General features: G+C 38.9%; 1 protein-coding gene across 3 annotated transcripts in view; it reads left to right on the forward strand.

Moving 5' to 3' along the window:
- LOC114872720 (5-hydroxytryptamine receptor 2B-like) overlaps window positions 1-20,386 on the forward strand; it is an 89,672-nt gene extending 69,286 nt beyond the window's left edge. For all 3 annotated transcript variants that reach the window (XM_029180258.2, XM_029180259.2, XM_029180261.2), the window contains 5 exons: window positions 1,079-1,212; window positions 16,082-16,225; window positions 17,234-17,389; window positions 17,599-17,759; window positions 18,016-20,386. In XM_029180258.2, coding sequence (XP_029036091.1) covers window positions 1,079-1,212; window positions 16,082-16,225; window positions 17,234-17,389; window positions 17,599-17,759; window positions 18,016-18,502 — 1,082 coding nt within the window. In that variant the 3' untranslated portion in view covers window positions 18,503-20,386. The remainder of the gene's footprint in view (window positions 1-1,078; window positions 1,213-16,081; window positions 16,226-17,233; window positions 17,390-17,598; window positions 17,760-18,015) is intronic.
- The last annotated feature ends 5,775 nt before the right edge of the window (window positions 20,387-26,161 follow it).

The following is a 26,161-nucleotide window of genomic DNA, read 5'->3' on the forward strand; positions in this document are numbered from 1 at the left end:
TGTTACACATGTCTGCCCGCATATTGATTCATACTACTTGCCTGGCACTCCTAAACAGAATCACGTACTACTTGTCTGGCCACACATGGGGCTACACTACTTATCCAAATATGCATTGTTCTGTTAATTTTATTAATTTATATATTTACAGTTGTCTGCCTACATATTGACTCATACTACTTGCCCCACTCTCTATAAAATGACATACTGCTTGTCTGACCATGCAGGGACTTATACTACTTCTCTGAATATCTATACACTGTTCAATTCAACTCCATATATCTGCCCACACACCGACTAATACTACTTCTCTAGCTAACTACTACAATATCTTACCGTGCTCTTGTACATTTAAATTTCAAAATAATTGATGTTACTGTGATTTTCCTTGCGACTTACGATGCAAATGTTCATTCTACATATAATTATTCCTGTTGCTTATCGCTAGAGCAATAAAATAGATATCAGTCTTGTATGAATAAATGTATGAGTTGCAGCAGGTACGGTTGTACCTACTCGTATGTGATGCAAAGGACGTCTGTTTAAAAGGAAAGATTACAGGATGAAGAAGTTGGCGAGGTATTACGATCCCTGTTGAAAGTTCCGCGTTTAAAAATTCTTAAACTAAAGACTCCTGGAACTCGTGACAAGTATTTTGTCCCTGACATAATGCACAAAGGAAAGAAGAGGAAAAAAGGGGGAAAGAGTTTCTAGTCGGGGGGATTATTAATTCGAACGAGTGATACGTGAAATTTCTCGAGAGGAATGGGAAGTCGTTCGGTGCAGTCCTTTCGGAGAATCCTTCGTAATCAGCTTATGAATTATTTACGTGAGCCTGTTGGGCTCCGCGTATCTTCTAACCGGATCGCTGATTAAAACTGTCGGGCTGGGCGAGCTTCGAAAAAAATTACCGTAGACTGGCACAAAGCATGCGCCGGAATTAATTTTATCCATTATCCTTTTGACTTTGATACAATAAAGCAGAGATCAACGTTTTAGTTTCGCGAAATTGCTTGATGTTTTAATCTCCGAGCGCAAAAATGTTGCCATTAATCGTAAAACGTGAATTTTGTTCCAGGAAACCTGTTCGTGATTGCAGCGATTTTGCTAGAGCGAAATCTGCAGTCGGTGGCGAATTATTTAATCGTCAGTTTGGCCGTCGCGGATCTTATGGTCGCCTGCCTCGTCATGCCTCTCGGAGCAGTTTACGAGGTACGTTATTTAATGAACTCATTAAACGTCATTGTTGATGATCGTGCAGCTTGTTGCGAAGCCCATTCGCTTCGTGAAGCATTACTTTTGATAAAACGTCTACCACGTTCTCTCGAAACGTTCTCTCATAAACAGCAAACGATTCGTACAATTCCACAATCGTACTATTATTCTAAAGGTAAAAAAGCCTTGTTAATTTCTCTACTCATGAAACTGCGATTAAACGAAGGATCTCCCAGGAATTCAATGAAATTCGGTCACCGTGAATTTCGCCCGGAAACACGTAATTAAGCGGATTCGTTTCAGAGGAAACTCGATTGAACCTACACGAATAAGGTGGTCGTTTGCATATAACTACACGAAAGTTATACTCATTTATTTTAACCAAGCTTGACGGTCAGTTCGTAGGGTTCCAGTAGTTATTTTAAGTCAACCATCTATGGTCGCGTCAGCTTCGGGATTAACTCGTTAAAAACAGTTTGCGGGATCATCGAGTTTTATAATTTGATGGTTACAAAATTTTCAATACGAAGCTGACGTCCGTTTTACACACCCTTAATCGACAGGTGTAAAAATGTCAAACAGTTTGACTTTTTGGAACAATTTTATTGACAATAGAATATTTACAATCGTGATACTTTCACTTCGAATAAGATTCAATTTCATTCATTAGTCTGACGTTTCGCTTTTAATTTATTCCGATGGGTTTGCGAAATCCGAAGAGCGCCCGTGTTACCGAACAATTATGTATAATTAAAACGGACTCTCGTTGTGTAAGAAGCTCGTTACCGCGCCCTTCTTTGGGAATTAATTATCATTCGAAAGTTCGTAAGACGATTACCGGCTAACTTACACAATCGCTTACACGAACTACCGAATATTTTAGCCCCCTTTCCCCTCTCCCATACGCGTTCACGTTGTTCGCGTGATATCCTCCAACTTTCCTCGAAGTCCTTAAAACACACAACCTATGGCTCGTCATGTAGGCGGTAAATTCAAGAAACGTCGGAGTTTGGGAACTTAGAAACTAAACACGATCCAGGTATTAGTAACTTGGAAAGGTAGAGTGAAAATTTGGAAAATTGCATTTCCACCGTGGCTAATATATTAACCGTTTTACCTCAACGTGCACCAATCGCAAACCCATCGTTACAATTTGATAAACAGTTTACAGCCATTGATTACTTATTTTAATACTGTCCGGGGAATGCAAGCGAAACGATGTAATTGATTGAGCGGAATGAAAAATCCATGAAAATGTTGGATTGATGGAACGAAGTCGCAAAAATTGGAGAAATATCAGAACCGCTGGAAAATCTCTGACGTAAATCGGGGATTATAATTCCGCGGCTGTTGTCGGCGCATTTCCACGGGGATAGAATAATAGCCTGCTCTGATTCCGATGAATTCACGGCACACAAGAGAAAATGCTTGTTTTGTTTCTTTTCCTAAAAATTTCGTCGTGCCTGAGGGCATCCCTATTTGAAGGTTTCACGAGGATTTTAGTTGGTCCATGTGTGGGTGAACACGGCCCTGGTTGTGGCTCCCGTAACGATGCATACACCTTCATTCGCGTGTTTCAACTTCGCCTAGGCTTGCAGCTTTACATTGTGGTTTCATTAGGTTTACTAAAAACGAGCAGGAAATAACAGCAGCTCGAGTGCAGGAATTCGCGAAGAATTTACCGGCTGAATAACGATACTCAGCATTTTCCTTGAATATTAAAACGTAATATTTTCTAGTAAAATAATTACAATTATCAGTTTCACGAAAAATACTTCGCAACCCCTTTTGCGGTCACGATCCAAGGATTAAGAATTCGGGTCCTATGGGGTTGCTTTGGAATTTTTCATTATACATATACGATCCTGGAATTTCGGATCCATCCGAATTCAGTAGCTCGGTGTGTTAACACGCACGCGTTCGTGTTCTTTGAAATTGCCGAATGTATTTGAATGTACGCGTTAGCAGACGTACATGCTCGAAGAGAGAAACTGGATGCAAATCTACATAGGTGTCTGTATTTATCCTTCATAGAAGTAAGACATATCGGAGAAATTCCGAGGCGTGTAATCCTCTGAGGTGAAGCCACTCGATCTCAATCTTCGGGCAATTTCTCATTCCGTAGCACCCGTGACTGATGTTCAGTCATTTGGTTAGACAGGTTGGCAAGCAGCTTCTCATTAGGTAAAGAAGCTCCTTGCCTCATTGTCTGAGAATTATAGACCACGCTGAGCGTTTCGAGATGATTTACATACAACCGTCTTTACTGTCATCACTATCTTACAGTTTAATTCTCTTCAATTACTCGTCTCTAGCTGAAATTCACTCCCTCCTTATTATCAAGCTGCACTTTCAAGCTTTACGAGCTACGTTCTTAAACCCAAACTCAGGTGTTACGATAAAAACCATAAGATATATAGGGAACCATCGAGAAGTACGTAAAATCACTGATGGATCTGTGAAGAAACTCGTCAGAAAGATAACAGACTCGAACTTCCTTGTTAGAACTTAACATCATCCGGCTGAACGATTTTTATATTTCTCCATTCAGAATTTATTTTTCACCTTTCTCGTTCATTAGCCTTTGTATCGTGTTACTCTACCCTCTGGTAATGGTATTCACGCGTTTACCCGATGTTTTCTCTGTTTTGTTTCAACCGGCTGGCGTGTTAAACAAAGGCGATATGGCGCAACCAAGGAACCTGTAGACGGCTTCAATTTTCCATTCTCTACTCTGGCGAGCTCGAGTACGATCGCGTTTAAAGCACATGGCGTGGAAAAAGCACCTTTCTTTACCCGTCTCTCCTCTTTTCCTTGTCTTTTACCTTACCCCCTGTCCTCCTCCTGTCGCTACCCGCCTGATGGTCGAGCGTCGAACGAGCTTCTCTCCGTAGTAATGTAATTGGAAACCTCGAATGTCGGCCAACCAACGGTTGTCCGTCTGTTTTTCCCTCTGCAACAATACGACGTGCATTCGGTTGCACCAGGAATTCGGCATCGCCGGATTCCTATCGTGTTGCATGCATACCTTCAGACGGTCCCTCGTTTTATTGTTATTCGGTATATATGGAAAGGGTGTGCAGTCAGTTGGCTGCTGTTTGAACAGCGAATATCGAATATCCAATTTCCAATCGCTGATGCATCGAACACAAAGCGGTTTGTTGCAAAATGGCTATGATTTTCGATGCACCTTCGTGAAATCGGAAGGAAATCGATGAAGGAAATCATGGGAAGATAAGGGTTCAATTTTTTAGAATCGATTTATTGAACACATTATGAGTATTCCATGGAGTTTATAAACAATATTCAGCGGACTGTAATTGACAGAGTTAGATGGTTGATTATTCATTCGATGTTTAAACAACGCTTCTTTCAATGTCGATGATTGATACCGTAGGGTGAACTTGAATGAAAGCTGATCCGATTACTATGGTATGTGAAAAATCAATAGAGACACGCTTTACAGTGTACATTGTGCCCGTCAGTTTTTCCTTAATCTGTTAACCAAATTTTGAGTATCCTTGTCTATTAAATTTTGACATTTTTCGATACGACTTTGTTCTTGAGCTTTAATCAATCCTTTGAAAGTTCGAAATTCCAAGCAAATATATAAAAAGAGGCGTGTTACAGAATATTAATTGTTTCCCTTTTCAAGCAGGAGTAAATTTATCTGTTTACTTTTCATAAATCCATTTTTATTACTCCCACGATACAAACTCGGCGGAATATTTCAAGGGATTAATCTAGAAAAAAATGTCACGCATGCTAATACCTCCTGTTGCAAATATTGCAAATGGCACAAATTTTAGTCGTAAAAATGAAACAGCGACGTTCCAGCGTGAAATCTACACGTTCCATTGAGATTTATCGATACCAGAGAAAATCTGCAAATCTATGAATTTAATCAACTATAATTTTACGTAAAATCCCGGCCAATGGTATTCTGTATCGCTCGAGGCACGTCGAGAGGTGTCCTTCTGGCGAGTAGAAAAGTGGAACGATACAAAATCGAATGCAATCAATTGACGGGGTAAAGAATGCCGCAGAACGTTCGTCAAACACATGACATTTCCCCGACGAAGCAACGATACACTGGAGCGAAGATACTGTCTGGTTGGCAGAAATTTAATCGAATATCGACGATAAATCGGTGCCTCGTCCACGTATAACTTATAGTTGGCCGCAATCGAATTTATCATTCCTCGCCAGATTGATCGTGTTATCCACGATGAGACGTGCATCTTTGCCTATCGACCAACTATCAGAAATAACCTGGAACATACACGAAGAAAAATATTAACACTTTGTCTCGTGCAATTTTTATGAAATCAATCACTTTCACATAAATATTACACGTGAGAATGAACGGAACAGTGTGCTTGATATTTTTCTCGTTGCAATGTCAAGCAACGTTCTTCACGATACCAGTAAACATTCCCTCGCAGCATTATTCACTTTACTGCACGATGTTGTTCCATCTGTTTGCACAAAGATTTAGTTCCCCTCGGTGGGTATGCCAGTGCACACATTGTGTTAACGTTCTCGTTGAAGAATGCTTCTATGCATAAAACCGGTAGTGAGAGTATTTCTGAATAGTGCTGGTTATTGCGGAACCTCGTTGCGCACATTACCGTTTTCATAATCTCAATTTTGCACACCGGATTATTAAGTTCAGGTAGACTACCAGAAGCTTGTCTATAAGTTCCGTTTCGCACCGAAGCTCATCCCTTTGTAATAATTATCATTATATTATATGAAAATTATTTTTCAAAGAAAATTAAAAATAACCTGTTTACCAAGTTTATCGATTAACAACTATCGCGTAGACTACACGCGAGTGAAATTGTTCGAAGGAAAGAAAGAAGGAACCGGAAGGTGAACACGATCCTATCCATAATATATTTCTTTCATTCCCAAATGATACCGGGCTACTTCAGATGCAGCTCTCGTGTTCGTTTGAAATATTATCCGCTCGATACCAAGTACGTAATTAAATTCCTTATGAAGCTGGTTCGGTGTAAAAGCAAGTAGGAAAGAATAATATTAACAATCGAGGAATTCTTCTTTTCTTGTTTCATAAGTAAACAGTTCTTTCTTCTGATTTTTTAAAATTAAATTTGGAACTTCTACCATTGGCAATAACGGAGCCAGCCAACTTGTTAATCGAACGGGTTATTTCAAAGGTAATAAACTCGATTCTGTTCCAGCTGCTCGCACAATGTTTCACGTTTGACCCACGGCGATCAACGCGTAATTCATCGTCTATTCAAAGGAAATGGGTCTTGATCATCGATTCGCAGAACTTTCGAATATGAAACTCTCTGGTCCATTGAATGAATCGGTTTAACGAACGGATCGACAGCGAACTGCACTGTTATTTCACACTGATGAACAAATGGCAAAATTGGAAAATTGAAAATTGCCATTTCAGCTTCATATTTACAGATTAAATTATTAACTTCACTGACATCCCACAAGTTTATTTTTCACTTTCATCTTCGCGATTGAAAATTGTTCTCTCCTCTCATATTCGAAAACAATTTCGCGAAAAAGTCCGATAGAACGTCCGTGCGACGCATAGAAAAATTCGCGTGGACGATACCTCTCGTTGGTTAATAAACACCCAACCGTGAAGGTTAACGTTGAAATATTTACGAGGGAATCGTGCTGTTGCACCGGTGAAAAATGATTCGCTGGATCCTTGCTTTCTCGAATCTACTACGAGATTACCTTCGCTTCAATTGAATATTTAAACACCGTACATGCTATTAGAGTACTGTAGAGATTATTTTCATAGATGGGTTCCTTTTTCGAGGGAAAATTCACCTGTCTGGTTCCTGTCAAATAAAAATTGGGATAAGCTTTGTTTTGTTGCACAATAATCTTACAATCTTTTCCTCAAATTGTACAAGTTTATTTCAAATCCTTTTCAATGTTTCAAACGATAGATACTCAATAGTGTATTACACCAAGAACGTGTAAGGGTGATGAAGGGTTAAAGAAACTCTCGCCTGAAGGGAATGAACTTCCCGTTCTAGTTAGGCGGATCAAACGCGAAACGATCAGGCGGGATGACCTCGATTCCTCGTCGCAAAAGTTTCACTGTCTGGAAAAACGTGGCTAGTGTGCATCTGTATCAAGCGAGATGCATCAACCCTTCCAACAGGAACTTTCAATTCCAATTGTATACCTCGAAGGCTTCCAAGGAGCTTCACGGATAACCGTCGGATCCTTTGAAAGCTCTTCGCACACTTTACCGCGGACTCGTTTGCTTTTCTTCCCTCCACTCGCCATTTTCTTCGGCACTGAAACGTTTGCATCGTTCTTATCGAACTTCTCACGATTCGTTATGGATCTCAATGATATTCAGCAGGAAATCTTTGATTGGCCCTCTGCTTGAATTATCCTTGAAATGAAGAATATTAACAAAATATTATTCAAAATTTAATTTAAAACTTTGATGACTTTGGCAACTTTCCAAATTTTATGATTATTGTAAACACTGAGCTGTTAGTCTTTGAGATTATCTTGGTGAAAGATAAAATTTATTAATAAACTGGTGAATTTCAAGCAGGTGGTTGATGGTCGCGTGAATTTACGATTCGATTTGCTGGCTGCTAATACGATCGAGCCAACGTAATCGCGAACGAAAGAGATAGCTGGCGGTGAATCCTCGGGTGGAACGGATTCCGGATCGAGGTAAATCTCGTGCACGGTTCGTCGAGCAACTCGCAAGAGGTGACGAGAGAACTTTCAACTTTAGCCACGCTTTTCGAAGGCATTCCATCGTTTCTCCAGAGATAAGTTTTTCCATTCTTTGAAAGCCCTCGATAAATACTCCAAGGTTCTTCGTTCTCATTCAGCAAGAAGATTCTTACGGACGACGATATCTTCTTTCCTATGCTCTCCTCTTTTTTCGACAATGGAACCCTCGGACCGGAAACGACTGGTCGACCTACACGCTTTCTACATTTACATTTAACTTTCCACCACGAAATTTGCAGCACCTTGTCCGGGCAACTTTATTGGAAATGTTTGTAAAATTTCTTGTTTCTTACCATTGCTTTCCCATGATATTTTTGTTGTAGTATTCTACTAAGCTCTCGGATAGTTTATCCTTCTTTTTACTTAGAATTTGTACTTGTTTGCAAGAGTTGCAATTTTACTTCTATATTCGTTCTTTCGACCTGGTTTCTCGAGACTCCATTTAAGAAGATTCGGATGTTTCATTTTTAGAACTAGGAATCATAGAGTGCATACAAATTTCTCAATGCTTTGTTAATATTTTAGTATAACGATCTCGAAGACAAATGATCGTTTGATGCTCGTGCGAACAGTTTTACGACGAAAAGATCCTGCAGATTTAACGCTATCCCCCGAAGATTTTACGCCAGCCCGTCAAGATAAACGTCTGAACTCGTAAATACCTACGTATATTTTACTTGTTCCGAATTTTATGAAGCTTGAAAGCGTTGGCTTTTAATCTCGGAGCGCGAAGATTTCCGGTTTAAAGCCTCTTTCGTGTCATTAAAGCTGACATCTACGGGTGAAATTAAAATGGTGTCGATGGAAAAGGGTATCCGCGACATCGCTCTTTTCATCTCTAATTAATTGTCAGATTTTATTTATTTTCTTATAGGTGGACAAATTGAACATATTCGAGCTTCTCTTGCTCATTTTTCCAAGAAGGACGATTTATCCAGTGACCCGACGTTTCTATTTGCGATGCATCTTTTGCGATCCATCGAGCAGGATTATCGATAGGTTCGTACGATTGCTTGACACCTTTCTGCTTGATCGAGTGCACCCTTCGGGTATTCGAAAATGCTTGACCATTCGTTACTTCTCGCGGAAAATTGTGCTGATCGGAATCGCGGAATCGTTTGTCTCGAGGTAACGTATCAAATCGAGCTCGAAATGAAAGTTGAATCGAACGTGACTCGAATTTATAGACGACCCTTACGAAGTGTGCCGCGATTTAATCGAGTAATTAATCTCACTTCGGAGAGGTAATCGTTCCAGTAACCGAATCGTAATTGAAAATGGTTGCTTTTTCTAAATTAAATTTTTTCAGAAGAGGGAAAATTAATGAAAATAACTTATAATCAATCGATGAAACTTTTTCTTTTCGAAGAAGCCATTGTTCTCTAAAATAAATGAAAAGCATGAAAGAAGGAATATAACCTTCCGTCACTAAATTTAACCACAGAAGTGGCTCTTGATAGTCGCGACTCACGTCACCAGCAGCCTTCTTATTTCTCCAAATCAATATCTCAACAAAATCGTGCTAGTCGAGCTAAGAATCGTTCCATCCAACTTCGCTCCCATCTCCGAGAAATATTTCTACCCACGGCGACATTCGATTCGCACGTTCTTCGAATTCCGCCCAGGTGTTTGCTGATCGTTGGAATCGAAAAATTTCGAGGACAACGCGATCATCGAATTACCTCGTAGATTCTTTCACTTTCAGCTGACGATTTCAGTTGAATTCTGAAAACGTTTCACAGTGCATACGCGTTCGACGACGTGATCTTCCGTTAACAGCTTGGCCGGAAGTATCAGACTATTGATCGTGGTACTTACGTGGCTTTGCGACCGTTCGTCGGCTGAATGCACGCGCGTAGAGAAATATTCTAAAGGGCAAACGAGTGTCGCGATAAAACGAGGATCAACTAGTATTTACCGTCCGTGTTTACGGGAACGGTGACATTTTGTACTCGCAAAGACCCTAACCCTTTACGTAGCCAGGAACATTGTTCAAAACGTTAATCGAGCATAGGAAGCAGTAAACGTACTTCCAGAATTGAAAAAAGTTTCTTCGATCACGTTGCACTTATCGTTAGCATAAAAGTTTTTCCTAGGTAGAAAAGTTCAGATCAGTAAAAAGAAACGTTGATTCTGTGAAAGCAAATGTAGCTTAAAACTTGATAAAATACCATCGACTGAATGTGATCCAAGGAACTATAACTTTGTTTTCCTGGAAAAATTCAGTTTCTCGGCACGGTTCGTTGAACACCGTATCGGAAACTAGAGTTGTTTGCAATCTATAAAATCATCTATCGAATAAATGTCTGGAACATGGGAGGATTGTTTCGAGCATAGATTCTCAGCGGCTTTTCTCGAAGGAATTGTCGAAAGAAATGGAAGGGGAAAAAAAAAGGAGGGTAAGGGAGATGGAAGGTGGCGAAGACAAAAGTCGATTGGCTTTCGAAGCTGGATTCCAATACCATGAATGGACTTTTAAGCAGGCGTGCGTCAAACCCCGGCTATATCCCTCTTTCATTCTCTTCTCTTATCGATACCACTTCCAGCCACCTATCCTACCTTATCAGTGAAATCTTTCAACCATCTCGAGAAACAAGATTTTTCTCGAGAAACCGTTAATTAGCGAGAAATTCACGACTCTCTAGCGTTTAACGCGAACTTTCCACAAAAGCGTACGAATTACTCGCTAAATAATTCTCCGGTTCTGAGATTTTAAAAGGTAAAGTTTTTCAGTTTAGAAGTACGGACCGGTTTATTAAAGATGCAAGGTACAGGACGGTTGACAAAGGAGAAGGAAAAAGCTGTGTATTTTTTCAGAACGGTACAATTGAATATTTCAGAAAGTTGGAAGGAGCATAGAATTCTTTGGGGAGACTTTTCGTAGGCGAGGGGAAAAATGTTTCGCGCATGAATTGTAGTCCTTTGTAAAGTGCCCTTAATTTCCCGGCCTGTCCAGTTCCCTAGGTAACTTTCAATGATATACCAGGCTTGCTTGTCTCATTTAACCGGCAGCTCTTGATTCAACGAGCCTGGCCTGATTCCGTTTATTTGAGATAGCCGAGGCCCGAGTGCCAGTGGAAATTGAGTTCACTTCAGCCATTTCATACTTAAGACCTTCTTTCGAGGTTGTCCACCTTCGAGGAATATAGTTTTACTATATTAATCGATGAAAAACGCGATGTGCATCGACAAGACGTGTTAATTTTAAAGATAAATCCACTGACAATTTCGGCACTTGTTGCACGGAAACGCGGCATCGATTTCCACCTTCTCGATTAGAATCTCAGCTGTTTACTTGATTGCGCAACTTGAAAAGTCTGACGAGAATACTCTTAACCTCCACCTTCGATGGCTTTCAATCAGAGCGTACATAATTTATGAAGAAATCAATGACGTTGTTTGCACGAAAGCAATCAATCGAACGTATAAACATCCAAGCATTCATTCAACAGTACCGAGGCTTTTGAGAGGGTAATTCAATTCTCTCGATGGTTAAATAAATATCAAATATTCATCTTGAACGGATATTCTTTCGGCATAAAATTTCAATAGAAACTTCGTCACGATTTAATGATCGATGTAACGGGTCTCCTCTTGAATCTCAAAAGCTTCCCAATTTTGGACTTGGTCCAGGAACGAACAAGAGACACGTAAATCTACGTGTCGCCAGCTTCAACGGAACAGGAACGACAATTAACCCTTTCGGCACTGTAGTTGCCCAACGCGAAGCGTTTACATTTCAAAATAGCAAGCTTGCAATGGAAATTGGACAATTAACATGTTTACCAGCGCAATGAAAATGGACACGTGTAAGACACGTTGAAGCTATAAATATTTCAACGTTTGATGTGAAAGGGTACTGGTACAGTTTCCAGCTGAGATAATCGTAGATAAAGGGTTAATTGAATCCACGTGGTTGAGACTTTACAGAAAATGGCAAAGTTTCCCAGCGTGATCACGGTTGGTGGAATTCAGATACCGGTATCGATCCTAATCTCCTTACGAGTATGTTGCGCACTGACACGAGCAGATGATTTACGAGGCCGGCCCGTTGTGGCAGCCGAGCCGGAGATTCTATTATACCCGAACAAATGCTTTCCAACCCGTCTACCCAGCTCGATGCCCAGTCTCTTGATACCAGTATTCAGATACCTTGTGTTCAACACATTGATGCACGAGCACGGTGTTGCGATTACGTTCACGGCTCCCGATCGTCTTGCTTCATCGTGTAATGGATCTCCGGGAAAGAAGAGGCTCGTCTTGGGAATTTGAACCTGTATACCTTTCGATATGATACCCTTCGTCGATCGTTTCTTGCGAAATACTTAACATGTTTAAGACAGGCGACACGTGGTGCAGAATATTACGAAGGAAATATCAGTAAGTAGTCGAAAAGGGATAAATTACAATAATAAAGTTTGAACATTGACTATTCGTAGTCCTAATTTAGAATTTAAATTTGTCAAAGTGGTAACTCTTTTGCTATCCTCGTTTCGTGACATAGGGCCATGTATGCTACGTACTGATATTTTAGTTGAAATTGTTACCGTGCCAGTTTACATGTCAGGCTTGTTTAATTCGTGATTTGTGACGAGTCCAAAGGTCGTCCACGACAGTCGAATCGCTGCCTACCTAATTTACTTGGAAATTATTGATGTTACCTTGAATCACGCACGTTCCATTCCATTTGTAAGGAAATAAGGATTCCGAGGTCGATTCTTCGTTAACATCGAACGTGCACAATTTACCATATCACTAGGGAGACAATTTTAAACGTATTCCAAGGTGATTTAGAACTAAACAAAAATGATTTTGAATGAAAATTAGAAATTAGTGGGAAATGCCGACTTTATCAAAGCTACTGTCTTCCGCAACTTAAACGGAAGAAGCTTTATTTAGGAACATGCTTGGTAAGCGACGCGAAGCGCTCTTCAGGGACTCGAAAAATGGGACAACATTTTAAATCAATCGTCTCGCTTAGTGTACCACTTGCCGGCACTCTCGTGATTTAAAATTTCTACGCGAACAGCTTTGAATGGAAGCTGTACACGTTCTATCCGGCTCCCTCTCAACCGGACGTACTAACCATTTTTATTATTTATTACGAATGAATTATTTATCAGAGTCGTATCGCGGAGCCCTTCCTGAATCTTCGTCCGAGATAAATTTCATAGCGAACGAGATTCACGAGTTGACTGTGTCGAAAAGTCGACTGCTTTTGACGTTTTTAATTAAGCCAGACATTTTTAATTAACCGACTTGTAATATCTGAACAGGAGAACAACAGGAGACTGATTTTAATGAGATTCGAAGTATTTAAAGTAATATGAATTTTGTTTCGTTTTTCGTATGGAAAATATATTTTCAGCTAAACATAAAGATAAGCTTGACAAAAACTAACGTTTGGGATTTACTGACATTTAATTAACCAAGTGATCTTCTTAATTATTGGAAATTTCGTTTTTTACCAAGCTTCAATAACGAATCTGTCATTGAGTAATAAGATAGAAGTTCTGGTGTCCTTTCAAAAGAATGTTGTATCCTTTTCAACGACAGAAATCTTTCAAAAGATAAATGCTTTTCCTTTTATTAACCTCCTCTTTTGTTTCGTGCGTCGAGAAAACTCATAAATGAGTAAGCCATTGCATTGTGGTGTCTGCGTTTTCAACCACATGTTGCGATCAGAGTTCCATGGAACGTCAAAGAAATAAGCGATCGTTGAACAATAACTAGGCCAATTGGAAGGGTTCAATCTGGGATCTTTCGCTATAAAGCCGTATTTTCAATCTTTGACCACTTGTTGTAACAACTACTTCGACTTCATTGTTTTCTTCTTGCTTTTGATAAGAAGATTGTGAAAAAACAGTTAAATAGAAATTCATATTGCATTCTTAACAAAAAAGTTTGAAGCTTGAGTTATGTCGCGTGCAATAGTATAGTGTTTAAAAGTTAAATTGACTTGACGTACAAAAGTGAATCGCAAACAAAAGTCATGAAACACCATCCATTTAAAATGCAATTTTAAACCAGTAGTAATTTATTTCTTAATGGAGTTATATTCTCTGACATTCTTACATCATATCCTGCGTCATTCACAATGTTATATAAAGAATAATTTCATTTGTTAATTGTTAAATAAACAATAGAAACTTTATTCCAATTACCAGCATTAAAATAAAACCGCTTCAAGCACCTCATTACTGAGCATTGAAATTACTGAAACTTTAAAGAACTGTAACTTCGAAGATATTCAGAATTTCTCCATACAATAATAACCATTAGAACTGGAAAATCTTCTTCTATAAAACAGTATTCCTCGTTTAAGCCGAAGTCAATAATTGTCTTGGATATATCAAGATATTCCTTCAAGTACCTCATTATGGCGTATTGAAATTGCTAAAACTTTGCATCGCTGTAACTCTGAAGATACTTAGAGCATGGTAATAAAATTACATTGATTAGAAAGTGTAAACCTTCCTCTGTAAAATGGCGTTTAACGCAACTTTTTATCTTCATCCGTTTCTGAGATATCGTCGTTTAAAGTTGGACCTAATTTCTCGTAATTTACTATGTTTATCCTTGTCGTACAGTCGGTCCTCTCTTTCTTACTCTACACTGACCGAACCTTCAATGATCACGTGACTGCCCATTGACAAGTGAGTCGGCGTATTTTTTACTATTACTACTAGTGACGTACGCACTTCCAGGAAAAAATGTAGGTCACGGCGGTTCCGGGCTACCCAGCTGTCATTCATCGTTCTCCATGCGATTTTTGCATCCTGCGCCCACCTTTAAACGCTTGTATCTCGGGAACGGATTGAGATATCGATTTGCAACAAAATGCTATTTCAAGGGCAGACTCTGCTCTATCTATCCATGGCATCTTCAAATAAAATTTTTTATTCCTTCAAGGTGATTTTTATATGCAAACATTGTAAGTCTATTGTATTCGAAAGTATTAGGTTGGCAGCTAAACTCGCAACGTTTTTATTTTCTGTTGTTCTGTAATGATTTATTAAAAATTAAAAATGGTTCCAAATGCCACATGAAACTCTTAACTGGAAAATTTTTATTTCTCTAAATTCTTACTGTTATTTTGTAAACCGTAGCTTCATGAATTTTTTTAATCGTGTTAAATAAACATGTAAAAGGTTTTATTTAATGTTATTATAAATATCCGGCTTTGGTGTTATTTAAAAAGGATTATTTCAGCTAGAGTTTATCTCGATCGAACAGATAAATCCTACTAAACCGTTGTTTGCAATTTTTTGCTCCATGGAACACGAACACATATTCCTGTATTTATATTTTTACGCCTCGAGAGGAAAGTAAATTTCGTGGAAGCTTAAAAAAAGAGAAGGTATATCGATAAATGTGATGAAACGCGCTATTTACATGAACAATATTACCGTTTGCACGTACGATAAATTGGAAATGAGCTTATACCATGTAGTTACCGTTTATCACAGAGAGTACCGCGAGGATTTTCATGTCTACGGAATCTCGTTGATGACCAGATAACTGCTGTTTCGAGCTGCTGTAGTTTCTAGTTCTTCTACTGTCATGTCCACTAGCACGGTAATTTTCATTATGTCGTTTGTTGTTACGACAGTTTCCACTGTACAAGCTTATATTACAATTTGACGACGTTACTCTTTGTTACTACGTTTTCATTAGGATATTTTCCTATGTAGAATTCGCTGTAATTAGACTTCATCTCCAATGTGGCAAACCAATGCAACGTGAAATGACGTTTCGCTAATGACTTCGTATTTGTATTTGAAGAAACAATATGGAAACATAGTGACTGAATGAAAATTAATTATAATTTAGAAGGTATCGGCCTCTTCGTTCTGAACCTATTATTATTAAAAAATTTCTTAATAAAATTATTTACTAAATTAATTTTTCATCTCCAATCGAATAATCTGGAACTTTTGAACTATCTTGTACGTAACGTTGTCAGGGTTCGATGTTCGACGACCTCAGGGGTGGTGGTATTCGTTAAAGACACCCTCAGGATCGTAGGAGTCGATCGATCGAACGTCGCTACGCCACGTACACACATATATTCTCTAACAGATAATTCCGTTTATTCCAGATAAACTCGGGATGGTCGCTGGGGCCGGAGCTTTGCGACATGTGGACCAGCAGCGACGTTCTCTGCTGCACTGCCTCGATATTGCATCTGGTGGCTATCGCGGTCGACAGATATTGGGCAGTCACCGATCTCAATTATATACAGGTTAATTAACACCGTCGCGGTTCAACAGAGAAATGCAAAATCAAAACTAGAAACCTTAGAACGCTTAGAAATAACAGTATCCTGAATGATATTAGAACAGCAGCTGAAAACAGTCATGTATTGATCCCCGGAATGCAATTAAAGAGGAGGATGCAATTAGTAGGATTATTGCGTGTACAATCGTGAAACTGTTTGCTCTTTTTCTTTCCTAGAAAACATTCCGTTCGTGCAGAAATATCTTGTTACAGCTGGAGAAAATCAATATTTATATTCTTGTAATTATTGTCGGGTGAGATTAGTATTTTGTAGGATTAAATTTGCACCGAGCGAGTAACGAAGGAACGCGTTTGGAATTATATGTACCATTTGTACCTGACAATCAAGCTGGCTATCCTATCAGTGACAATCAATAGTTAATCGAATCTAAATCCAGCGATATCCTGGTGCCGGTGCCCGCATGTTCCAAATAGTTAGTGCACTGGGATTCGAGACGAGATTGAGATGATATTGTTAGGAAACTAGACATCTCGAACGAATAACGAGCTTAACTATAGTCCAAAGTTAATTAAAGCTGAATAATTTCAAATTCCTCCTGGTTGTATTGCTTTTCAGAAATCTTTGCATAATTGTAAAAGATCTGAAAAATAATAATTCTACGAAATTCTCAAAGTTCCACTGAAAATTCTGTTTAAATGAAACTATTATAAATTCAACGCTGATTCACAGCTTTGTATACTTCTGCTACCTTATATAAATTTATAATCACGTGATTCGCGTTTCTTATCCTGCTGAATCAAGAGAAGGTAGGAAAATGTTAAACATTCAAATTTCTCGTTGGCTGTGTTTCCTCTATATAGAGATATCTTGGTGTTGGAATATTATCCTGAACGCGGGAATATAAAAATGTCTGAAGGGCAAAAGAAGATCCCGTGGGATATGGAACGGGGAGAGGAGAGTCACGGTGGTTCTTGAGTGTGATAGCTGCTGATGGAATTTCTTTACTTCCAGGCGAGGAATCCACGCAGGATCGGTATGTTGATCGTCACCGTCTGGGTGGTGTCCCTAGGAATCTCGTTGGCACCCCAACTTGGTTGGAAAGACCCCGATTATTTAGATCGTATAGCGGATGGAACGTGTCTGGTGTCGCAGGATCCTGCATACCAGGTGAGTGCTTCTTGATAAATCAAAACCATTCTCACATTATTCTATAATTAGTTTAGTCGTAGGAAGATTTTAATTAAAATTAGATTAACATCTAGTTAAATTTCAATCTCGCGTATCGTTCTCGGTGAAATATGACGAAGTTATAATTCACAATTAAATTTCTATTTAGAAACGAGGATTAACACGGAGTTCTTTAAAATACTTTGCAGATCTTCGCCACTTGCGCCACTTTCTACGTACCCCTGCTGGTTATTCTATTTCTGTACTGGAGGATATTTCAAGCTGCACGGAAGCGGATCAGGAAGAGACCAGGAACTATCGTGCAACCACCTCGTGAGAGAAGAGGCATCCTTAGACTCGTCACAAGAAGGTTCCACTTCTCAGTCGTTCTGAATAAATACGCGTAACCCGTACTCGTTAGCGGCACGTCTTAAGTTGTTCACCGTTTCTGTGAGGCTGATTCTTGGGCACTGATTAATTACGTCGTCGCGTTTGTTAAGCAACTTCACGAGAGCACTGTATTCCACGAAATTCAAGGAATACCATTTACCAAGGAGTCCAATTAAAATAATTCACTTCAAGATCCTTTCATCTCTATTTCAATTAATTATTTTTAAAATTTTTAGGCCACGAGAGGAATCGACGGCATTTACCATAACGAGATCCACGCCGGACCACTCGTCCATCTCGCCGGAGAAATCGTCATCGTACAACGGTGCGAACACGACACAGTCGGCTACTGTAACACCATCCACGGTGTCAACGACGACAACCACAACCATCACAACGGTGACGAACCCTTCCAGCAGCCATTCCACCTCTTCCAGCAAGAGAACACGCGAAACGATCGAGTCGAAGCGCGAGAGGAAAGCAGCGAAAACACTGGCGATAATAACCGGTGCGTTCGTAGCGTGTTGGCTGCCTTTCTTCTTGGTAGCTCTGCTTCGTGCCACCTGCGAAGTCTGTGAGCCACCGGAGCTGATAGCTAGCGTCTTCCTGTGGCTGGGCTACTTCAACAGCACCCTGAACCCTGTGATTTACACGGTATTCTCACCAGAGTTCAGGCAGGCCTTCAAGAGGATGCTTTGCGGTGGTTCTAGGATAATTCGCTGACAGTGGATTTAAATTCGATCGTTTTCCATGCGAGTGCGAGAGTACGAGAAACAGTGATAACGTGTGCGTGGACGTGTGCATCTTGTGTATATAAAACAGTTATTAAGTTAACATTTAATTACTATGAGCAGAGCGACGCTTGCACATTTCTTAAATGATTCATTTCAAATCTTAAATACTTCTGACAATGATTTGTCATGAAATAATACTTGTTAGACTTAAATAAAAATCGCTGCATAAATATTTGAATACAAAATGCAAGTTGGATGCAAGAATCTCAGACAGTTCATAGTAGTTAAGAGTTAACGTGTTCCTCTCCTTTTGGATAGCGTTCAACTATCGTATCACGTACTTAGGCATGCCTTAGAAAATCCGTAGTGTTTTTCATTGAAATTTTCCGCTGGAACGGCAAGTTTGGCCCCGAAAGTCTGCGAGCAGCCAACGTTCCTCCAGGTCAAAGTTACCCTCGAGGAGTTCCGCTCGTGAATGGATTTTTTCCAGAACGCCACCTCTCTCGAGGGCGACTCGACATTGTTTCGAGGCGATTGTTCCTAAGATAGCGTTACCTTACGAAAGTTCTCTTCGAAATAGCTACATTCTCTGATATGTCTATGATAAACACTTAACTTGCTACCGTTTAGCTACCACTAAAGGGAAGAGGAGATGAGGCCAATTTCGAGCGGACGAATCAAGGAGAACGTGATTGAAAATGTGGAGAATATTTATGGTGACCCAGTTGATCCTACGAAATTATTAAAATTTGCATTGGTTATTCAATAATTTTAATTATGATTAAGATTTATGAGAGGGAAACTTTGATAATATTGTCTCTTGTTATTTCAATTTAGGTAAAAACAATATATTTTCGTCGTTTGTACGAGACACGGCGAGGCACTTTCTAAGACGAAATCATCCTTCGAAGTTGTGTAATCCTGAAATTAATTTGCATCTCTTAGAGGATAACGTTTCAAGGATTAATTAAACTTAATTGCTTGGTTCCCGGTTGCTTGATCCGCTCGAAAGCTCGCCGATATAAATACGTATACGCAACACCTATCGTGTACAGATGTATAAACATTCATTTCCTCCGTTGCTGCTCACGAAACCACTGCGATTGTCATTTTAAAGATAAATCATTAATAATAAACTTAGACGTCGACGTATCGTTGTCGATTTCTCTTTGTCGAAACGTAAGCGTAGCTCCCGACGATTATTCATCGATTTCATGCGAATCTTCTACTGTAAATAATATGATATTTCTATAGTTACTCCTCACAGTATCGACGAAGTTCAATAAAAAGAGGCAGAGATCGATCCAGTTTGAGCCACGAGTTCGCATCGTTGTTCTCGAACAGCAAATCACTGAAATTCTGCGTTTCTGTGTCGCGAAAAACAGGATTTATTTTCATTTTAATAAATTAAAATGCTTTAAATAGGCAAAAAAGTATTTAACGAATAAGAAATTTTCAATATTAATATAATAATTCTGTAATTTTTTCAAAAAATGAAACATCGAATGATTGTCTCAAGACACAGAAATGCGAATTGAATCAACAAAAAGAAAGAAGTTGAAGAAGGAAAATATACTAAGTGGCAGTAGATAAATGATACGATTTTCCAGCGATTCGATTAGCTTAAGGCTGCGTCATTTTTTCGACGATGCAATATTCTAGAGAGGATTGTTGTTCGTTTCGTGTTCGACAACGAATCGCGTTTAAGAGAATACGTACGTTCTGAAATAAAGAAAAAGCAGAAGCGAGTGAAGAAAACAACCAGTACGTTTACAACGATGCTTCGTATGTATATTTCATTGCAATCACTGATGTAAATAAATGCAACAGTTTCAAAACGATAAGCTGAACCACCCAGCTAACGTTAACTCGAGATTCTGTGCTTTCTTCTTCACCAGACATTCAATTATTTATGTTTGTTAATAGAACTTTTTATTTATTTTTAGATAGACAGAGATTTATTGATTTGAATATACATATAGGGAAGCCAGGTATAGAGTGTAATAATGATCAATAATCTACAACGTTATTATAGGTGTGGTAATTAGAATGGTTATAATTATTATTTTCTACGTGAACGCTATGTAGTTGCTCAAACAGTGTCGATGTTATTATAGTAACGATATTTGCAGCAATGTTCGAATCACTGGTTGGGAAATACCATCACCATCACTTCTAATCAACATTGATAAAATGAACAGGTTTTAATTAAAATCAATATTTAGTATTTCCAAATTTTCTCCAATAAAGATCAGATGATTAAAAATAATATTAATTTTCCGTAGGTCAATATTGCTGGTGGAGTATGGAGAAATATTTTCAAAATTCATTTACCAGGTTGCAATTAATTTTATGGAAATCAATAAGCAGAAAATATTCATTTTAAATTCATTGAAGCCTTGTGGTGTTATTATCAGTTCATCAAAATTTCTGCATAATTAGCTGTTTGTAATTTCTCTCCAAATATGAGGTAATTAATTTTCTTTTAATATATTTTCATTTATTTTGTAGATTTCGATCCGCAATTTTCACTCGTGAAAATGGAGAACAGCTGCTCGTATTCATTGAATCCTCAATATTTTTCTGTTAAAGTATCTTTTACAATTTCAATAAAAGCGAGTATTTCTCGTCTCTGTGGAATGGCTAGAGTGATATCAACGAACAGGAACGCTTTCGTGGATACATGCGTGGACTTCTATGAATATGCATGTGGCAATTGGCCGAGAACACATCCAATTTCAGGTGGGAAGCTTTCATAGAAAATGTAACTGATCCGGAAAACGAGAACAAACGAAATATCCAGGGTAAGCTCCTTTTTTCTTTAGCAGGGTTTTATAGAATGAGACCACTCTTGCAGAATAATTAACGATAAGTAATTGCACAGAATTCTTATAAAAATAGAATAGTTCCATTTTAAGAAAGAAATTAGAATTTAATTTTAAATTCCTTAGTGAATATTTCTTTTAGAAATACATTTGCAGAGTAACGTTTAATACTTATCAGAGAATTCTATCATTTAAAAATCTTATTTTTTCAATTTTTCCAATTTTAAATGAATGTGCAATTTAAAAATTGAACCACTGGCGGCATCTCCGCAAGGGCAGTAAAGCTGCGATTGAAATTTTGATAATAATTCTTATCACAGGGTGGTAAAGCTGTATCATTTCTAGGAAAAGTAGGTACCATTGCATCACATGCGAGGTGTAAAATAGATTAATCATCTTAGGGAAATTCGTGTCTGAAATACCGACGTAGCTTAATGATCCTATAAATTACATCAGGGCTAGAGGATCGATGGATCCTTTCAAGGAAAGAAAATAGACAGGTGTTAGTTCAGGATAATTGACATTATCACAAAGGAAAATGTTAGAAAATAACTGGAACTTTAATTTGAACAGGAATCGTAGCGCTTAGCTCGATATCGTGTTCTAAAAGTTATCTTTAGAAAACGATATCGATTACCAGGTCACACCACGTGGAGGCTACGATAGTGACCCGCCCTAACACTAATCCTAACCACCCACCATGACAATTACCCCGTCTATCAAGCTTTGGCAACAGGATAAACGGGTCATGGTAAGTAGCTTCTGGACCATAGCATGATAAATCTATCTTCATCGCTAAATGTTTTACGAATTCTATAATCCGGATATGTTTATAAATTAACGCGATCGACGCAGAGCCGGAGCTCAGTTGTTCCCAGTTCTTCAAACATCTCGGTCGAGGTTTGTGTACTTCGGGTCTGCTTCGAGCACATGAATTTGTACGCATTTACTGTCTGGTCTCGTTGGACGGGGTATAACATGGGAAAAGTAAAGAAGATCTAGTTCCCCAGGTACCAAAGAGATCACGCTAAATGATTAATACTATCTCAGTGCCCATCGATTTCAATTATTTAAACACTTCAAGCAAACTGTAGTGCCATTTTTCGAATTACATCGCGAGAGTAAAACATTCTACTAATTAGAAAAGCACAAAACTCATTTATTTTATTTAAAAACCGCTATCTTGCTTTTCGTTATCTTTGACGCTTATTGTAAGATGGCGATAGCAGCACTATTTCAAAATACATATCATGGAATGAGAGTTTCAAAGTAAATTTGCAGTGGTTGTATCAAGTTGTATGATTTATTTCATGCGAATAAAATTCCAAAAGTTTGAGTAACAGATCAAATAAAAGGAATAGAGTTGGAACGTTTCGTTTGCAAATCTGTTTCCGACAGAACTGGTATGACATCTAAAGCTCCGTTTTCCTCGACACTCGGCCTTCTGAAGAATAGTTCCCTCAACAATATACTTTCAGTTGACGCTTCTTCTAAATCATTTCTCCTCTTTATTCGTACCTTTCGTGAACGACTCGAGGTGGATTCTTTATCGCATTCGTCCTGAACGCTTTTCTTATCAAAACTGAAATAATTAATATTATAGAAAATTTTTAAATAGCAAAGGATACTTCTATTATACTTTTCAAAAGTTTTAATTGAATTTCTCAGGATGAAAGGTAGAAAGAAGATAGAATCTAAAAGAATCGTCATGATTTTATCCTCTTAAATATACTATAGTAATAAAATCTTCTTACACTACTATCTCTGATAGATCAGTTTGACAAGCTCGATGAACCATCTCCACCGTATTCTTACATCTCTCCAATCTCTCCGCTTCAAGTAGCTCTTTTGTTCTTTGAAACTTACCCCTCAGGGTATTGCTTTCTGTCTGCTTTTCAACGAGAACGTTTTGTAACATGGATTTTTCCCGCACTAAATCTCTTACTGTTTCGGTGAGTTCTAAAAATTGTTTCTCCTGCGCGGCGATCTGTCGTGTCAGTAGCTCGAGAATTCGGGAAATTCGAGTCTTCAATTCGTTCGTTTCCCCTTGTGCTTGGTTCAACTGTTGAAAGAACCAAATCAGAAAGGATTATCTAATTAATCAGGTTTTAATTACCTGATATTCCAATTGTTTCTTCTCTGTTTCTCGACGATCCAGCACCATTTGGTACTGATTCTTCATTGCCTCCTTCTCAGATTCACTGACAGCTAATTCAGACTTCGCGTTTCGCATCTCCTTGGTGCACCTGCGTGAAAAACACCTTCAAGTTAAATAGTTGAAGAAAAAAAGAATAATCAGAATTTCCCTATGGAGCTTCAAGCGAAAATTGCAACCGCAGTCTAATTTATTTTCTCTCCCTGGTTCGACCATTGAGCAAGGTTTCCTATTAGAAACTCGGTAACAGGGGGTGAAAATTAATTTATTACATGAAAATCGGACATCCGTTCAACTCTCGGGTGAATAAAAAATATTCTCAATTGAAAGAAAGTTGTTCAGCAAAGTGTAATCGGAAAGGATTCGCGTACACAAATCGTCGAAGTATAATCTCCATTTAATTCTTCGCGTTCGAACAACGAATGAAATCGTTCCCAACGGCTATTTCAACTCGTCGGTAAGCCGAACACGAATTACATGATCAAACTTTTAATAGCTAGCAGGAATTCATGCTAATCGTTTCTCATTATAAGTTTCTTCGAATTCGATAAATCATTGATCCTCTTATACGATGGTTAATAACAATGTGTGTTGTTGTCGATAAAATTTGATAGAAGTAATTATGGAGCAAAAGGGGTCGTTCTTAATTCTGTTATACGAGACCACCTGTGGCAGTAAGCACACAAAAAGGAAAAAATCTGTTGCCAGATGTGGCGACCAGTAAATAAAAGGGAAAATTTCTATAGAATAAAAAGCATGGAATAGAAAGGGTGTACAGTGTTTACTTGATCAACTGCTTAACCAGCTGGGCTATCCTTTTCCTGTCTGCTGGACAGAGATCTTGGATATGAGGAAACGAAGCTGTGTTCTCGTCCCCATCTGTGGTCTCTCCTCTGCATTTCGAGCAGAACTCCTCGTCGGCCTTCACCTCTTCGCTCTCTGTCGAGATCGTTTGTCTGCTCGAAGATTAAACATTTACTGCGTTTCCCTTTATTACCGGAAACGGATGGACACTACGCTCGTCCGACTAACAATGAAACCGCATCATCGAGAAAGTGGTTTCGTTGTCCGAATTGGGGAGAAGTTTGCAAGGAAGTGACTGATGGAGATGAAACTCGGTGAGAAAGAGTGGATTCGGTATGTGAAATTTATTTTATCTTTCAACGCGGTGGAAGTGTTCACGGACACCCTAAAATTAATCAAAAATTCGTGAATATTTCGGCGTGAACGAACAAGCGAGAGAATAATTCGTACATTCCGAAGCTCGCCGATGAAATGGGAATTTCACACATATTTCTCGGTTAAAGCGAATAAACCGATGAGATCCGAATTTTGAAGCTGACAATTGAATCTACGAAACGGGAACTTTTCCTGTACTTCTGATCTGAATGGAAATACTTGTGGACATCTCAGAGCAAGCAGCGTTCCCAGAATGTGCTGAGTCGATAATTAGCAGGCAACGTCTCAAGAATGTGTTAATCTCCGAGTTAGATTTACTTTAATTACTTTTCACACCTGTGTGAGCAATTTCACCGAGTTATCAGTTCGATCAGTTACCAGTATGATTATATAATAAATACGATAAAATACACAAAGTAGTGCTTAAACATTTGCAGCATAACATAAAAGAATTTAAAATAAGAAGTGAACCAAGCAGCATCGATCTTGCGAAGAAAGCTCAATAATTAAACTCCCGAACTTTAGACGACGAATGGAGAATTCATTGCTCAAAGTTAATCGAAGCACAGGAAATACTATGGTGAAACGACAAGTTCTTCTGGAAATTTAACCTAATTATTTAACAATACTGGGATTACTTCAGTTCGACCACAGACCTTCGTCGTCGCGGTGCATGTGCTCGTACTCCTGGACGATCCTCAGGGTACGTTGATGGAGTCTCGCTAATCTGTGCAGAAAATTCACTTGTGTAAAATCTTTAGACAGAGATTCACGGTCGCGTACAAGAAATTATCTCCTAATGAATTAAAAGAAAACAAATGAGTACTAAAGGAGAAGCGACATCTACCTTGTACTCCATTTAATATAAGAATTCATAAGCGAACCATCGTCGTACTCGTTTGAATACATGTTTGGCTGACATAGTTCTCGATCCCCGGACAGTCATGCAACCAGAATGCTGTTACGAGCGTCGGAAGGTCAGAAGTCGATGAGACTTTGAATGGACGAGTGTGCAGCGTCGACAAATCCCTGGTGAAACGATTCTCTGCTGTTCAGGGAATGCTTGATATCTTCGAAGATAACCCCTGCCGTGTCCTGAAGTTGAATTTATGGCGCTTTTTAAAAGGACACCCCGTTCCTGGAGAGCAGCGTCGACGAGTTTCCAAGGATTTCGATCTCGATCGTTGGGAACGAACCATGAAACACCGCGTCGCTGGCGATGTTGAGGGAAAAATATTGTACCATGGCGACGGGGTGAAAGAGAGAAATCGCATGGAACAAAATTGCTGGCGAATCAAAATCGAATTAAACGGTGAGCCGATAGGGAACACGCAGATCGGATAAAGGGGAAGAACCGAAGCATCGATGTCCATCGATCACGATCGACTTTATTGGAATTTCATTTAGACAAAATAGCAAATGAACGGTATTAAAATTGCGTTAGTGATTTCATGCAGATAGAATTGATCAAAATTTTATATTAAGGTAA

This window comes from Osmia bicornis, chromosome 14, assembly GCF_907164935.1.
Source record: "Osmia bicornis bicornis chromosome 14, iOsmBic2.1, whole genome shotgun sequence".
Classification (NCBI taxonomy): Eukaryota; Metazoa; Arthropoda; class Insecta; order Hymenoptera; family Megachilidae; genus Osmia; species Osmia bicornis.